This window comes from Fusarium phalaenopsidis (genome assembly GCF_050370095.1).
Source record: "Fusarium phalaenopsidis strain FUZ10S chromosome Unknown contig_32286, whole genome shotgun sequence".
Classification (NCBI taxonomy): Eukaryota; Fungi; Ascomycota; class Sordariomycetes; order Hypocreales; family Nectriaceae; genus Fusarium; species Fusarium phalaenopsidis.
The window spans coordinates 2,240,399-2,257,104 of NW_028145413.1; the positions used below are offsets into that span (position 1 = coordinate 2,240,399).

The following is a 16,706-nucleotide window of genomic DNA, read 5'->3' on the forward strand; positions in this document are numbered from 1 at the left end:
TCACCTATCCGCTCGCCCTCTCTTACTCTTGCATTCATCTTCATTGTGCCTTCTCTTCTCATCTTCTCCTCATTCTCTCCATCTTCATCTCCGTGGCCTCTTCTTTCTTTGCGCATGGTTTCGGCCTCATCCTCCAACCTACTCTGTCTCACCTGCCCCATCCTCGGCCCCGCTGACGTCGTTTACTGTACGCCTCAGCGGGAGACGCCTGCACTGCACTGCACTGCGCCGAGATACACCCCTCACCACTTCGATAAATCAACCACGTCTTGACTTCTTGTTCAAGGCTGCCTCGCACGCCGAGCTTCGTCAAAATGGCAGTACCTCAGTATCGCGACGAAGGTATGATGAAACTCCAAAATCTAACCCCAGTATCCTCCCGTGTCGAGGCATCTCCTAACCCTTGCCAGTGCTGGTCACGCTCGAGAGCATCGACCCCCCATCCGACTTCGCCTTTCCTGATCGCCGCTTCTTCCTCACCAAAGAGAAGCCTACCATTGCGATCGGGCGTACGAGCAAGCGAAACTCGACCTTTGAGGCTGCGAAGAACAATGCATGGTTCGACTCGGCTGTCATGTCCCGGACGCATGCTGAACTCAAGCTTGACGTCGACAAGCAGGTAAGCTTTCCTTTTAAACTTTGTGGTTTCCTATGCTGATGTGGCCATTCAACAGAAGGTGTACATAAAGGACAACGGATCCCTCCACGGCACCTTCAAGAACGAGCAGCGATTGCTCCGAGGCTCCTACTCAGTCTTGGCCACCGGCGACATGGTAAAGTTTGGAATCCCTATTGAGAGAGGCATGGAACGATATCCTCCCTGCACGATGAAGGCCCGACTAGAATTCGGCACCGTCGAGTAAGCTTTGCCCCTTCCCATTTACTCCGAAAAGCTAACCATCGCCTCAGCCCTGAGGATCGACCCAAGGTTTTCAGTGTTCCCGATGACACTGACGTGGAATATTCGGACAGCGAGAAAGACGAACAAGTCCGCGAGAGCTACGAGGTCCTGCGCACCATGAAGATTTTCCCCGCCGCATTTCCTGCATCGTCTCCCAGCGAGTCCCCAATCGATCTGACGACAAAGGATCAATATCCCCTGTCCAACGTAAGGGATGAGGTGGATCACCAGGCTTTGTTTTCTCCCAGCTCAAAGCCTGATTCAGATATGACGAGAACTCAGGCTCGTGTATCTGTCCCTATCCCGATGGAGGATTCTGAATATGATGCTCCTTACTCGCCCCGTGACCCCTGGTCATTCTCAAACGTCGACAATATCAACCTGACACAGTCGACGGATATGGACACGGAGAGTTTGCCTGGAACCGAATCTGATGATGAGAGCGTTGGATTCTCCCCTGTTTCTGCCATCATGCAAGACGAAGATGAAGATTCGGATGATATGAGCGAGCGGGACTTTGAGGAGCGTGATGAGTTTGAGGAGGATGAATGTAGGGATCACCAAGAATTCGATACTCTGGCCAGTATTGACTTGTTTTTAGACAACTGCGAAGACCCTCTGGACGAGTCGGATGAGCCGGAGGACCAGGAGGACCCAGAAGACGCCGGCCATATGTGGGAGTTTTCGCAAGTCGGGAGTCGCGTAACTGTGCCTTCCTCACTCCCCAGCTTTGCCAAGGAGATTCAGGCCACGCCCGTGGGAGCCCCGGCACCGGAACAATCTCAACCAGTCAACCGTGGAACAGCCAACCCTCAGATGGATTATATCTTGAACCCCTTCCCCGTCGCCGTTCTGCCACGGAACCTGGTTGTGCACCCAAGGCTGCCTTCCATCTCGGAGACTATTCCCCAACAGCCATTGTTCTCCCGTCCTTACCAGGAGGGGTTGTCGGGAGCCGAGATCCTGGGCCTGAAGACAGGAAAGCACGAATTCTTCGCTGCTCGCGAAGCAAACAAGGCCGACTCGTTGTCCATGGCAAGTAGCTCGCAGCTGCCTCAGCCCCGTTTCCACACACCACTGCCAGTCCCCCAGAGTACTTCTCTCTCCAGCCCAGATTCCCGGAGGCCTCCCCACAAGCATGCTCTAGAAGAGGGTTTGCGTCCAGTTCCGTCTTTCTCCAAGCGGAAGAAGGAAACGCACAACAACGACACTAGCGAAGGACTCCAGCTGGTTGATTCTGACCTAGCAAAGTCTGGTGCCGAGTTCCTCAACACGCCCCCTCAGGAGCCCGAGGTGCCTTCTTCCACAGAAGAGCCCGCCCTGGATGCATCATCTGCCTATGAGTACGCTCTCAGCAAGAAGGACAGCGATGGTGCTGCTGATGGTACTGTTGATAGCGCCGATGCTGTCGTTACGGATGCCCCTGCTGCTATTGTTGACGCCATGGATGATGTCGACGGTGGTCTTGATGCTAATACTGCGGACAAGAGGGAAGAGGAGCCCTTGGAGTTGACTCAGAGCGGCAATGAGAAAACCGACGAAAAGGCCGTGCCCTCCAGCGATATCGCTGAAGAACCAGCTCACAACGTTGAGCATGCTGGGTCCAAGCTACCTGAGGCGTCACACGACCTGCCAGAGACTCCTCGATCTTCGAAAAGAAAGGCCGAAGACATTTCTCAGCTTACACCGGAGGAAGAGAAACACGCTGAAGTGATTCCCCGAGGCGACCGATCGCGCTATGCCCGTCTTCGGTTCAGGCGCCGTGTCAATAACATGGCTCGCCCTGCAGTTTCTACGCCAGCGGCAGCCCCGCCAAGCAAGCGTCTTCGACGTGTCGCCGAGGTGGTCGGTTACGCAGCACTGGGCGGCGTCGCTGTCATGTCTGCTCTCATTGCCACAGCCCCCACGCTGTAGAAGGAAGAGGGATAGTTCTACTCACTGACTGGTATTGGAGTTAAGGGAGAATCGGGGCTTTGAGGGATGGATCTTTATGCTACTACTGGCTTTTATGTGAACATGAGGACTATGCAAAGCTGGAAGGGAAGGGACAAGCTATCTTTTACAAATGCGCCAGTTCTGAGCTCAGACAGACGGAGGACAGGCGCGGATGATGATTTTCTTGTCAAGTGTTATTAGGAATTGATGATCACGTACCCATTGAAGCTCAACGTGACGCCAGTTCAAACATAATCACCAAACTAACTCTCAGTTTTTGGGGGCAGGGGAGGCATATAGACAGGTGTTGTATTGCCAAGAAACCAGCTGAGTATCTCAATATCTAGATATACAAACTTCCGCCTCGTATCATGTCATTGTCTCATGCATTAGAGAACTACATATTTGACTGGCCCCTTGTCGATGAGCCCACGCAACCTCCCTATTACACCAAACGCCAGACCAATGTTTCGTTTCGCTCCAAGCTTTCCCAAGGATATCCCAGGCATACACACTCGTAGCATCGTCGTCATCAATACGTGAAAGCCCTTTTTTTCGTTTCCCATCACTGTTGCACCTTTCCTGTGATCAAGCTCTCTAGCTCCCACGGGCTTAGTGTACTCCTCCGCCGCGAGGCCGTCTTGCTTGTTCGTCGTTCACGCCGTCTCTTTTCGGGCTTGAGTTGATGCTCCTCTGCTGGTGGCGTGGGATCCCTCTTGACGGGATCCACGTCCTCGAGCCCGTTTCTCTGAGAGTCTTGCTCTTGTGTTGTCTGCTCTGGCTCTGGCTGTGACCTGGTGATGGTGGGCTTCTTGACGCCACGGGTGCCACGAGCAGCGCGGAGTTTGGCCCGTACTCGGGCAGCGTCGGCCTCTCGCTCAGAAGCAGCCAGCTTGGCGGCAATGGTGGCCATTGTGAGAGGGCTCTGTTGAGGGGCCGGGTCGATGTTTCGAGGTAGTGGGAGACGCGAGGCGGTGCGGCGTGGGGAGCGGTTAGGAGATGGCGGCGCAGTCCCTGATCGAGAGTCGGGTCGATCTACGCTGCGTCGAGGGCTGTCTCGATGAGGTGTGGAAGCCCTCTCGCTTCGTCGAGGACTCTGTTGTTGAGGAGTAGATGCTCTGTCGCTGCGGCGAGGGGTTTGTTGTTGGGGCGTAGACGCTCTATCACTGCGTCGGGGACTTCCTCGGCGAGGAGTAGATGCCCTCGTCTCACTCATCTGAGGTGCGGGCTCCGGAGACTTGACCAAGAGGACTTCTTCGAGGGATGAAGCAGAGGAGACACGGTCCAGAGCGTCCCGGTTGGCTCGGATGGGTAGAGGATCAGCCAATCCGGCCATCTCCCAGGTATCCTCCTCAACAATGGTGGTATAGTCACCATGCTTCTTGGGATATCTGTTAAGTCGCGCAGAGCCACGGTTGCCCGCTGATGAAGAATCTCGTAGAGGCGTCATCTGAGGGGGTTCTGGTAGAGGCGAAGAAGAGTTGGGCTCATGTTGCATGAAGGGCACCCCTGTTGACTGTTGAAGGATCTGAACGTTGGGCTCCTCCACATCGTACTCTTCCACGGGGACATGGTCGTCAAAATCGGATTCAGGGTCGCTCTCGTGGTCGTCGTGGTCATACTCGTCGATGGTCTGCATATGGGGGGACCGGTGCGCCGAAGGACACGGCGAGTTCATGACATCCACATCGTCCTCGGGCTCCTCAGCCACAGCTGAGAGTCTCAGTCCAACTGCCTGTCTTGTCTCTGCCACGTCTCTAACGCGCACAGGGCTGAGTCGCAGTCCCATCTGGAGCTCCTCCTCGCAGATGGGCCTGCCATTGGCGGCCATCCGCTTGCGCCAGCCATCAATTAGATGGACGGCCTCTGTCCAGCGGCTCTCCATCTTGACCCAACCATCCTTGAGGCGGCTGATTTCCTCTTCACGGACCATGACCTCCTCGATGGGCACAAAGGATGGGTTGGTGAGAATCGTCCGCATGTGGTCCAGCACAGAGTCCAGCTCTGCGGCCATGTCCTCCCAGCCCTCTTGCTTAACAACGAGGCCATCCTCATTCTCGTTGCTCCATCCGCTCATGTTGCGTAGCTGCTTCACCGTCCTCCTCATTATGGTCAGGATGGCCTCGTTCTCCTCGCTAAGGTTCTGGGCCAGCTTGGCCAGGAAACAGTTTGTCTCGTTGCGTAGATCATAGTCATCCGATTGTGTGCTTCCTCCTCGTGCTGGGGACGACTTTTGCTCGCCAACATCCCCTGTGACTATAATCGAGGTCACGCTAGGGTTTCCTCTCGCTCCTCGAGCGCGACCAGCTTCGCCGAGCTGCTTCTTGAGGGTATCAATCTGTCGATCGCGACGACGCACATCGGTTGCGCAAGCAGCCCGCGCCTGGGCGACCAATCCCTTTGTACGGGCAACCTCTTCTTTCAAGCCGCGGATAGCAGCATCAGCCGACTTCATCTGCGATTTGAGGGAGGCCTCGGACGCCTCGGCGATGTCGAGCTTCCTCTTGGCCTCGGTGTGCTTCTCTGCTAGGCGCGCAATGTCGTTTGTGTGCTTGAGGTTGTCGGCGCGGAGGGTTCGCATGGTTGCAGAGAGCGATTCGCGATGCTCGGCGTCGCGCTAAGCTAGTCAGTAGACGTTCAGCAGAGGAGACGAGGTTACATACATCGCGCCGTAGAATCAAGTCGTTGAGGACGCTCACGATGCGTCCCATTGTCGCGGCAGCATCATCGTCGAACATTGCCGGACTGGCAAAATCAATGCTCTGGCCATCGCGAAGGAGTCCTCTCGAGAGGAGCTGATTGTTGATGTACAGCGACGCTGTACGAAGGTTGTCGGCGTCGATCATGCTTAGGGAAGAGTCTGAAGCAGTGTCGGAGCGTCGATACTCATGTCCCTGATCTAATTTCGATGTGACCTTTCTTTTGAGAAACTGTCCAACGATCGGGAATGAATGCGCATATAGCAGAAAAAGCTGAAGCTCCTGGTCGCCTTTGTTTGGGTTGGTTGCTATGTGGGGTTGCAAAGTAAACAAATGGAGTGGCCAAGCCATTGAAGAACAAAGGAAATGGACGGATGACTAAGGCAGGGGCCGCATCAAGGCCCCAGCTCCCAAGGTCCAGGCCACGCCTCTACCAGGGTCCTCTTTGGCGGGACAAGCCTCGACAGTTGGCACTGCAGGATGAACATGATGCTCTATTTGCTCCCCTCGAGCCGCACGCCCTTGGAACTGGAGTATGGGGCCTTGCCCGCGGGCCGTCGCCTGGGTCGACAGGTCCACTCGTCCGACTAGAGCGCCATGTTGGGCAACAAGACCGTCGGTCAGATCACAGCGTTTCTACGGCAGAGACTGGGCCATATGCAGCAGACACAGCTATTACGTGCGTCTATGGGCGAGCGGAGGGGTCAATGGGTCGAGGCGGTCAAGACAACAAACATTTTTTGCTGCAGGGGACCCGTCCATCATGACGTTGTCCTCACATAAAGGCCTTGACATGAGACGGCCAAAAGACACGACAACAGAGACACGAAGCAATCCAGAAAAAGAATTGGTACAAGCGGTCAATGCAGGGGCTTATATTGACGTCTACACACCTTTCCAGCTGTCAATGCCCGATCAATCGTCGGATCCAATCGAAGCTTCCCCCTCACTTGTCATCGTGACGGGTCCACACCAGCCTCAAGGCTAACACCCGAGCTGCCGGAACGGCTCAACGGCCTCAAGGGTTACCCTGATAACCGTTTCTCCCCACCTAGGGCTCCTGGGGCTCCTGGGGCTCCTGGACCCCTATGTAGCATTGGAATCCCCTCATGTGGGCCATCGTGAGGATTCTTCTCGGTTGTTGAGGAGAAGCCTGGCTAAGGAGTTCGTCTCTGCCTCCATCCGTAGTGGAGGCATCTCAGTCAAATTTTTGCCTCTCCACAGCGCGGCTCTCACCATGCAGATGGAACCAAGTCGTCGTCCAGAGGACGTATGCAGCTCACCAGGCAACTTGACTTGAGCCTCCGCCCCGGCCAAGCCGATATTCTGCTGTGCCTCCGAGTTAGCTCCTATCAGGGTAGAAAAGCCGGCACTAAAGCGAAGAAAAGTGAAAGGATTTCAGACAAGTTGAGAAGATTGAAATATCGCGGTTTTTTTCGGCATCCAGAGGGGAGCTCGAGTTGCCTCAAACTTCCTTCATGCTTCGATGGCCCCGCGACGTCATCATGAAAGATCAAGGGGCAAGTCAAAGGACAAGAAACACACCAGGCTGACTTACTTGATTCTCTCTCGACTCAATGGATTTCATGTTTCAGGCCGGAATTTCCCCCTCTTCTCCCTCATCGCGTCCACCTTCTTCTTATCCTCCTGGAATCTCTTAAGCAGAGCCACCTGCTCAGCCTTCCGCCTCTCTCTCATCTGGAAGCGGTAGAAGTCCTTCATCTCTGACTTCTTCTTACTGTCCTTCTCAATCATTCGCCTCTTGGCCTCCTCGGCCTCGTTGCGGCTAGCTGGAGCGGCTCGTCCGCCACGCGTCACTGTCACGAAGCCATCTTCGTCAGGCTCGTTGCGGAGGCGCTTGGCCAGCTCAGCCGCTTCCTTCTCCTTGCGGTTGAAGGTGTTGAAGAAGGCGTGCACAGCCTTCTGGGTGGCTGGCTTGTCGACGCGCGAGAGCTGCAGATGTGAGGCAATCCACGAAGAGCCGAGGGCCGGAACGTCGTCAGATACGCCCTTGCCCCATGACGGATACTTCTTTGTCTTCTGAAGCTTCGCGATGGCCTTGAGCACCAATTGCACACTCTTGTCGTCGGCGAGGAGCACGATGGCTGTGCTACTACTCCGCTGTACTCGACGAGTCCAGATCTGCGGCAGCTGAGCCGCCTGCTCTTCACGGTCTTGCTCCTCCGCTTCCACGTCGCCGCGCTTCCTCTTTCGCGCAAAGCCCGTGACCTTTATGGCTTGCGCGGGATCGATTGGGAGCGCCCTCCTAGTCTCGTCCTCGAAGGCGATGCTCTCGAAGCGCCCAGCGCCCACGAGCTCTGAAAAGACAGCGCGAAAGTGGGGTTCTGTGCTGTCCACGGGGATGTTCTTCAGGAACAGACTTCGCGAGTCGTTTGCCGTTGGGATCTTGGGCGCATTTCGTCGGACGCGAACCTCGTGGATGGCCGTTTCCGGGTAGGATGGCGTCGCTGGGATCTTTATGGGGAGGACTGCGAATTGATCGCCAGTCTCTTCGATAGGGGCCATGTTGATTCACCCGTAGAGTCACGTATGAGGGTGAAGAAAGAGCGTGTCACAGTGATGAGAGTTGGCGTCGTGAAAGATTTAAGACGAGCTAGAGGCATCACGAAAAAAAGTTCAGACCCACTTCGATATGACAGTGCAATTTGTTGCGGCGCACTGTCTACTTACACCAAGAATGTGATATAATACCCTCTCAATCCTGATGAATTACACATCTCATCATGTTATTTCACTTTGTTCAAGTTTACAGACATCAAGCTAGGTAGTTCAAGTCAAAGGCATTAGCTTATCCTCCTCTAAGGGTACTGATAGGAATCATGCTAAATTAGGATTACAAGACTCAAATAGAGTGATGAGACGCTGACAGGTATTTGTCCAAGGTTGGCCTCAAAGGCATGATGGATGTCAAAGTCAAGTTGGTGTACCAAATACGTGCTCCCGCCAGCCGTTCCACTTTAGTTAGAAAGGTCCATGCCGTTGAAAGGACCCTGCTTACTTGAGTTCAGATGGATCTTAAGAGACATTCATCATCACAGCTGTCACCCTTGGTATCTACACTTGCGCCTTCCTCTCTGCAGCGACCGTCGTCATTAGTCCCTTCGAGCTCGGACTGCCATGTTGGGCGAGCGAGGCGACGAGGCTCATGTCATGGCTCATGTTTATGTACAGCATATCGTCCTTGATACCTACCTAGTCCTGTTGCTGGCCTGGTCGTAGACACTTCGAAAAACTGTCAACTTGATCCTCTTGAGGGCCTTGTCTTTTGCCTAGCTGCAATTACGTATGCTTGATACACTCAGAGCATCCCCTTCCTTCTCTTCAGTCGCATGGTTTAAGGCGCTGTCGCCAGCTAATGGATGTGGACCATTGGCTCAGCTCTCGTCGTCGATGCTACTTGGGAAAGTGAGGGAGGCTCGGTCCTAACCCAGATACCTTGGTTTTAGGTAAGTCTTAGGACCCAGGAGCGGGCGAGGTTGTGTCTTGCCCTGGGATCCTAAGACTTAGGGGCACACAACTTTTCCTCTTACCTTCGTCCTTCCCCTCCTCTGTTCCTCTTTCATCTCCACCATCTTCCATCCAACTCATCCTCCCAACCGACCCGCTACATCTCTTCCTTTCGATATTTGTGGCTTTGATATCTTCTGGCTCGGGGCACCTTGTGTTTTGGTTCTTTTTGGTTCCTTTTGTTTTGGTTCCTCTTGGTTCTTTTTTGGAGTTTTCTTTTGGATGCCCTCTCCTCGCCACCAACAATGTATGTCCTTTCGCCTTGCCCTCATGTTTTATCTAACCTTTTGTGTAGGTGAAGAGAGACCTGAGCGAGCTCAAGCGCCATTACTGCCATAAGTTTGGTCACTTGCAATCCAGCTGCCCGCAAAAGAACTTCAACGCGCAGGCCAATGCTCTTAGCCTTGGGATGGTTACCATGACTCCTATAAGTATTATCTCATCTTTCACATGTGGCTTCCCATATACTAATAACAAAATAGCGATTGACCGACCTGGAGACTTCAGTCTCCTCTATCAACACCGCCCTTCACCAACTACGATCAGACACCAGCGCAATACAGTCAGGTGCTGCTGAGTCCAGTAAGGAGTCGGTTGTGAACATCTTGTTTATGAGTCAAGGGACGCTCAAATATGGTGTTGGTAAGTTATGCATCAACTTCATCAAGTCTATCTGCTCATTCCTATAGATACTGCGGATGGCTTCCTTCTCATCACCGGCCTCGCCCTCTACTCCCGCACCCGTCTAACCGTCAACCTCCTCCCTTCGGCGCGTCGTAACCGTCATGGCTGGCACAAAAGAAGGCAAAATCTTGATGACATCCCCGGCCGCAACCTCCCAAACAAGATAGAGCTGTCGCGGATCGGGTGGAGAGACTAGAGGGCATGGTCTATGGCCTGGGTGCGCTGGTATGAGTCTGTACATGGTGTTATTCAGGCACCACAGGCCGCTCCTAACACTGGAGGGGATGAGGACAAGCAGGATGAGAACAGCTTCAGGCTTGCAGGCGAGGTAGTGATCGACATGCCTTTAAGGCCAACCTTAGGCAAATACCCCAGCATCTCCTCATTCAATTTGACTGTTGCAATCCTACTTTAGGGTGAAGGGATCAAATATTTAGGATAATTCCTATAGAGTATCTTCTAGCTCTCTATGTGATGGTTAGGTCGGTCATTGAAGATTGTGAATGTGCATCCATACTGGATGCCTCCTTTATTCACCCAGTTGCTAGGTAGGCTTTTGCCGAAGCCCAGTACTAGCATGAATAGATATAGCTTCGTATTGGGAGGCCTCGACGTTGTTTGCCTTGGTGTGAGGCATCCAAGTGATGATGCAGGCGGGGTTGGCCCCTCCCCCACCTTGTGCCACTCACAGCCAAAGATATCAACTTCACTTATCGCCAACCTCATCTCAGCACCTACAAATCTATCAACGACACTTGCCAACTGCTTTCCCCAAATCCTCATTTCGACTTGTAACAGAACAGCCTATATCAGGGGAAATTCACAATGGCAACGGAATCTACGCCTGGACTCTCGGCCGAGCAGCTCAACGCCTTCAACCGCGACGGGTATCTCATCCTCCCAGGAGCCCTCTCTAGCTCTACCGTCACCTCCCTCCTAGACGAAACTCATCGCCTCCTCGACTCCTTTTCTCTCGAGGATCACCCCTTGACCCGGTTCTCAACCGGCGAGAAGCGCGACCATGTCGGGGATGACTACTTCCTCACCTCTGGCGACAAGGTCCGCTTCTTCTTCGAGGAGGACGCCTTTGACGACGACGGCAAGCTCGTTAAGCCTAAGGCCCGGGCTGTTAACAAGATTGGTCACTATTTACACGCTCTGTCGCCGCCTTTCGCCCGTCTGCTTGACCACGACGCCAGTAGCGTCAGCCCGCCCGCTGTCGCCCGGAGCCTCGGCTTCAAGGATCCGCGATGCCTCCAGAGCATGGTTATCTGCAAGCAGCCCGAGATTGGTGGTGCCGTGCCTCCTCACCAGGACTCGACTTTCCTGTACACGAAGCCACCTTCGGCTGTGGGCTTTTGGTATGCTCTTGAGGATGCGACGCTTGAGAATGGATGTCTAAGCTTCCTGCCTGGATCGCATCGCTGGGCGCCTGTCGAAAAGAGGTTGGTGCGAAAGGCTGGTAATGTTGGTACCGAGATGGTGGACAATGACGGTCCGCGGTTCCCGGCAAAGGAAGGATATGGAGGTGCTGCGCCGGAATCCCAGGCCGATTACGTTCCGGGCGAGGTCAAGGCTGGTGATCTGGTTCTTATCCATGGCAACTTGCTGCACAAGAGCGAGAGGAACACCAGCCAGAAGGGAAGGATCATTTACACATTCCACATTATCGAGGGACAGGAGAGGGACTACGATGAGAGGAACTGGCTTCAGCCTCCCGCAGAGGGCTTCACGAAACTGTACAGCTAGGTTCACTTATACAATAAATGCCAGGTGCGTCATGCAAGCCCGTTATCAAAGTGCTCGTTGGAGCATCCATCTATGTTCCAACTTTTCCAAAAGTAACTAAGCCACTATACATACAAGCAGAGTGACAAACAGGTTCCGCGGGTATCTAACAGGGAACTGGTATCCAAACATAATTGTTACAGCCTGTCCAATCACACCACGCCGACACTCATCATCCCTCATTGTCATGGCATGGTGTCCTGGTATCATCAACTCTTCACTCGTCATCTGACTCGTCCTCGCTAGAGTCCTCCTCCTCCGAACTGGTGTCGTCTGAAGACGATGAAGAGTCGCTCGAGTCCTCTTCACCTGGGCGTCGGTAAGGCCGAGCAGGACCCTCATTCTCCGACTCGGACGACGAGCTTCCGCTGCTGCTCGTATCAGAGTCGCTGTCTGAATCAGAGTCAGAGTCAGATTCCGACTCAGAGCTGCTAGTGTCGCTGTCGTCCATGTTGACACGCAACTTCCGCTTCCGCTTTCCAGTGCCTTCATTGAGCTTGACACGCTTATCAGCATCTGTCGTCGTCGTGGCGTTGTTGTCGCTGGCGGTGATGGTCTGAGAGGAGGTTGTGCTGGTCTCGGTGTCATCGCTGTCGGACAGCTCCTCGAGGATCAGCTCAGCTCTCATGCGCTTGACGAGGCGCTGGATAATAATGGCGTCATCGTCTGAATCAGAGAGGTAGTCAACCTCTGTGAAGCCCTTCCTCTTGGTCCCTACGGGTTGGTTCTCCAGATACTTGGCAAGTACCGTCTCATATCGTTGCTGAGTGGCCTCGAGATCCTTGGTTCCCTCGGGGAAGGCCTTTGCCCCCTCGGACTGGTCCTGGTCCCTAATCTCCCGAGCCGTATCTCGCAGGCGCATCCTTACGAAGCCCTTCAAGTCTTGGATGTAGTCGTAGAAGGCGTCGATGTCCGCGGCGGGGATTTTGTCGGCATCGAAAACGTGCTTGACGAGGTTGTTCTGGTGGATCTTGTTGAACTTCCAGCTATCACGAGCCGTCTTCCAGAGTCTCAGATGCTCCAAGGCAGGCTTGAGGTCCGTGGGAGCCTGGGGCTTTTCCTTCTTGGCGGGGCCTTTGCTCTTGGCCTTGCTTTGCTTGGGGATCTTTGTCGGGGTGTTGAACTTGGAGGCGACGCCGGCGTTTGTGCTCCTGGAAGGTGTGTCGGCAAAGGTGACCGACTTCTGCCTCTTTAATTGTCCATTCCGGTCTGCCGTGGTCTCATGCTGGCGTGGTCGCTTAGCAACCTGGGAGGAATTGGAAGCCTGCGGGGCGTCGAGTTTTCTCTTTGTGGCCGAATGGGTGGTGCTTGGGTGCCCAAAGCTTTGGGTGCTTGCGGGCTCGGATGCAGCAGATGGCTGCTTGAGCTTGAGGCCCAGTCTCTTCCACGCTGGCACCTGCTGCGCTGGCGCGTTCCCTGTGGACGAAGACATTGTGTGTGGGAGATGGTGTTTCTGAGGAGCTAGGGAACGAACGGGAGCGAGAGGGGAGGATGATGCAGCGTAGAGACCCAAGCTCTGACCTCGAAAGCCAGTCTTTTTTTTTTCTCTGCTCTGCGCGTCCTGAACTGGACCTTTTTTCGCGGTTGCCGGGGTCTTGAATTTTTTCTTCTAGCTGCTGCTGAGCGGTGGACTTGTTGTTGACACTGGCCTATGGGAGCCAATAGCAGCCAAGCACGGGAAAGGAAGCGGTTTGTAAGAATTGCCAATGGATGCAGGACCTCTAGCGCGAGTGCAAGGTCGATATGCAGAGTGTCGTGTTGTTGCGGGCCGGATTTCCTTTGATGTTTGTTGGCTGCAACTTTTTTCTGAATGGATCTGGAAGATATCACGAGTGGAGCCGGATGGTCGCTGATAAGATAAGAGCTAGGACGACATAATTATAGAGGGGAGTTATGTGTTGATGGCTTTCATTCGCTGGTTATACTACCGGCTTTATGATAAAAATATCATATAATTAATAGATTTTTGGTATTAAAAATTGATGAAAAACACCTTTTGAAGGTTATGAAAGGCAATATCCCCAGACATGGTGCTCACATATGAGAATGACGGTGGTCTTTTATTCTGTCCCCCGAACTGTTCTGCCTGAGGCTTAAGTAATCCGACGAGGCATCAACTCAGCCTTCCCACTGAGCTTGCTTGCCTCGTGTGCTCTAGCCTCTAGGCAAGCTCCTGCTAACGCGTCGACTACCATCTCAACCAGCAACAGCTCCCCTCCACCACCACATCGTCAACCTCCACCTTGAATCTCCTCATCCAGGACTTACAGTGTTCTGCTTGAGCTTCGCAGCCTAATTTTGTCCGACACCGACCTTCACAACCCATCGAATCCTCCACAATGTCGGGTACGTCAGGCTATTACCTACCCGCAATCCATCCATCTAGAGCCTCAGCTAACCTTCAATTATCACAGCCGGCGCATACGACCGACACATCACCATCTTCGCCGACAATGGTCGGTTGTACCAAGTTGGTATGCGAGCACCCCCATCGATCCCGAGCAAGGCCAACCCCACGATGCTCCCTTGTTCGATGACGTTGACGAGCGCCTATTCTCGAGACTGACATGATATCTTGAACAGAGTACGCCTTCAAGGCGATCACAGCAGCCAACATCATGTCTGTCGGTGTGAGAGGCAAGGACTGCGCCGTTGTCCTGTCCCAGAAGAAGGTCCCCGTATGTTGGAAGTGTTCGAATGAGATGTCAAGATCAAAGACTGATCCAGGCAACAGGATAAGCTTATCGACCCTGCCTCCGTCTCCCACATCTTCCAGATCTCGCCCTCGGTCGGATGCGTGATTACAGGATCCATCGCGGATGCCCGAGCTTTTGCTCAAAGGGCCCAGGGCGAGGCGGCAGAGTTCCGATACAAGTACGGCTACGAGATGCCAGCTGATGCCCTGGCGAAGCGCTTGGCCAACATCAGCCAGGTCTACACTCAGCGAGTAAGCATGCTCTAGCGGTCAAAACAGAGTGGCCAATCATGTGCTGACATCATCCCCAGGCATACATGCGGCCCTACGGCGTCGCGACGACGCTGATCGCACTCGATTCGGAATATGGTCCCCAGCTATTCAAGTGCGACCCTGCCGGATACTACATCGGCTACAAGGGCACCGCGGCGGGCCCGAAGCAGCAGGAAGCGCTGAACCACCTCGAGAAGAAGCTGCGCAACAAGGATCACGCCGAGGGTTCCTGGGAGGATGTGGTTGAGCTGGCCATTACGACGCTGAGCACCGTCCTGAGCATGGATTTCAAGAAGGGGGAGATTGAGATTGGTATCGTGGGCGGCCCGCGAGCCGACGGTGAGGAGGGAACCTACTCAGGGTTCAGAACTTTGACCGAGGAGGAGATTGACGACCGGTTACAAGCTATTGCTGAGAAGGACTGAGCGGACAGAGAGAATGATGATATCATAGAAGAAGCGCCGCCGACGATGAATGGGACGATGGACCTGGTCTAGAAGGGCAGAAAGTTGATTCACAGCATGTAATGCAACAAGCAAGTAGACACGATGTGCGTGCTGCTTCCAAGAACGTGGGCCATGCAGGAGGCTGGATCATGGGGATCAGGAACTTGGATGCCGTCGTGGTGTGGCGTGGGTCCTAGTTCAAGGTGTCTGGCTAGGTAGGCGTCCAAACCATGTGCAATAGATTCTGACGAGGTCTTCATTTCGGTTTGAGCAACTGACAAGTGAATGGGCGCGCCTGATAGCCCAATGGTGGGCGAGTATGCCTTGCGCCAAGGACTAGCAGCCCGAGACCTTGGAACTAGGAGGGCTCCCGAGTCGCGTGGTGGGTCCAGGGTGAACGATGGCTGGCGTCGATTCTGCGCTTGGAAATGGTGCGGGTGTGATGGATGTCGTCAGTTACGAAAAGAGGCTTGAGGGGGCTTGAAGAGGAGCATCTGAAAGGCATTCCAGTCGATCGGATCTGTCTACAGGGGGGCCCTGGCCAGTCTCTCGGTTGGGGGCTGGGAGGGTCCTGGGAGGCAGTTTGGCTGACTCCGGTAAGCGCCGATTTGAGCCTCCGAGGGGCGCTGAGAAGAAGATTTCACGTCCAATCCAGGATGAGAGCGAAGCACACGACGAGACAATGGGGGAAGCGGGAGCGGGAGCGGGAAGGGGAGCCGTGATGAGGCCGTCGGGAGGCGAACGGTACAAACAGCTAACATTAGTTTCAACGGGTGAACGAACTGTTGGTGGAGGCGAATGGCGGCAGCAAAGACGTTGAGAGACAACAAAAAGAGGCGGCCTCAAGAATAAACGGCGCCATGCAAACAATAGAAGCGTGACGCCACAGTTGGCGGGCGGCTCTTTGACGTCGATGGAACCAGCCTAGATCACAGACAAGATGCAGGGAACGGACGATTATGATCTCGGGCTTTTGTTGAAAGAACCCGGCCGAGCTGGAAGATGGAGAAGGATGGATGATAAGCAGTAAGATGCATGCATGCAGTGGTGTAGTAATGTTTCAGGAGATCTAGAGATTGCGCTCGAGCTTGTGTGTGTCTGTGTCTGTGCCTGCGCTTGAGCCTGCGCCTCACGAGGCCTGCATCGAGGGTTGAGCCAACGTCAGGACACTTGACACCTACCCGATTCGGCAAGTACAGCATCGTGATGGGAGCTGTCTGTATCACTCGTGCCTCCATTCATGACCCTCAACTCCATCATCACCACCTGTAATTTCTCACAATCGGTGTCACCGCGATGGATTTGACTCAGCCTGCTGGCCCCCCTGACAGTGCAGTGCAGCGCAGCGAGTGTTTTATTTCTCTCAACCTACATTTTTCTTTTGAGTGTCCTAGGGTTACATTCCCTCTTGTTTTCAGACGGCCTCTTTCTCGTAGGCTTGACCAGATCTAGCGACACGACCACATCTGGCCAATTAGACGCCTCCAACCTCTTCCAAACTGCTCCTCCTCAGCTCGCCCCAAACCGTTGCCCTAGGCGTCATCCGCGCGCCTATTGGTCCCGCCCAGCCGACTATCCCGCAATAGAGCCCCAAGCCCTTTCCTCTTTTGGCGCGACTAGTGGTGGCTCGACATAGCTGAGCCGGCGCCACTACCACGAAAACTCCACCCACCGCAGAAACCCACCACTACCACCACCACCACATGCACATGTACTTGCAGTCAGTCCGCGCCGGACTGCGGACTATCAGGCACTGA

General features: G+C 54.2%; 6 protein-coding genes across 6 annotated transcripts; 3 read left to right on the top strand and 3 right to left on the bottom strand.

Moving 5' to 3' along the window:
* Nucleotides 1-314: 314 nt before the first annotated feature.
* LRP88_03019 (uncharacterized protein) lies at nucleotides 315-2,815 on the top strand (the record flags this gene model as incomplete). The annotated part of the gene is made up of 4 exons (XM_083239649.1): nucleotides 315-342; nucleotides 411-619; nucleotides 675-859; nucleotides 910-2,815. The coding sequence occupies 4 exons, from the start codon at nucleotides 315-317 to the stop codon at nucleotides 2,813-2,815; spliced, it is 2,328 nt and encodes a 775-aa protein (XP_083104779.1).
* Nucleotides 2,816-3,401: 586 nt separating this feature from the next.
* On the bottom strand, nucleotides 3,402-5,682 carry LRP88_03020 (ADIP-domain containing protein; the record flags this gene model as incomplete). Its single annotated transcript, XM_083239650.1, has 2 exons — nucleotides 3,402-5,441; nucleotides 5,500-5,682. The coding sequence occupies 2 exons, from the start codon at nucleotides 5,680-5,682 to the stop codon at nucleotides 3,402-3,404; spliced, it is 2,223 nt and encodes a 740-aa protein (XP_083104780.1).
* Nucleotides 5,683-7,119: 1,437 nt separating this feature from the next.
* Nucleotides 7,120-8,061, bottom strand: LRP88_03021 (ribosomal RNA-processing protein 7-domain-containing protein; the record flags this gene model as incomplete). Its single annotated transcript, XM_083239651.1, has 1 exon — nucleotides 7,120-8,061. One exon carries the CDS (start codon nucleotides 8,059-8,061, stop codon nucleotides 7,120-7,122), a length of 942 nt encoding a protein of 313 aa, XP_083104781.1.
* Nucleotides 8,062-10,572: 2,511 nt separating this feature from the next.
* Nucleotides 10,573-11,496, top strand: LRP88_03022 (phytanoyl-CoA dioxygenase family protein; the record flags this gene model as incomplete). Its single annotated transcript, XM_083239652.1, has 1 exon — nucleotides 10,573-11,496. One exon carries the CDS (start codon nucleotides 10,573-10,575, stop codon nucleotides 11,494-11,496), a length of 924 nt encoding a protein of 307 aa, XP_083104782.1.
* Nucleotides 11,497-11,752: 256 nt separating this feature from the next.
* LRP88_03023 (WKF domain-containing protein) lies at nucleotides 11,753-12,967 on the bottom strand (the record flags this gene model as incomplete). The annotated part of the gene is made up of 1 exon (XM_083239653.1): nucleotides 11,753-12,967. One exon carries the CDS (start codon nucleotides 12,965-12,967, stop codon nucleotides 11,753-11,755), a length of 1,215 nt encoding a protein of 404 aa, XP_083104783.1.
* Nucleotides 12,968-13,874: 907 nt separating this feature from the next.
* Nucleotides 13,875-14,928, top strand: LRP88_03024 (proteasome core particle subunit alpha 1; the record flags this gene model as incomplete). The annotated part of the gene is made up of 5 exons (XM_083239654.1): nucleotides 13,875-13,881; nucleotides 13,950-14,009; nucleotides 14,119-14,213; nucleotides 14,270-14,482; nucleotides 14,542-14,928. 5 exons carry the CDS (start codon nucleotides 13,875-13,877, stop codon nucleotides 14,926-14,928), a joined length of 762 nt encoding a protein of 253 aa, XP_083104784.1.
* Nucleotides 14,929-16,706: the final 1,778 nt, after the last annotated feature.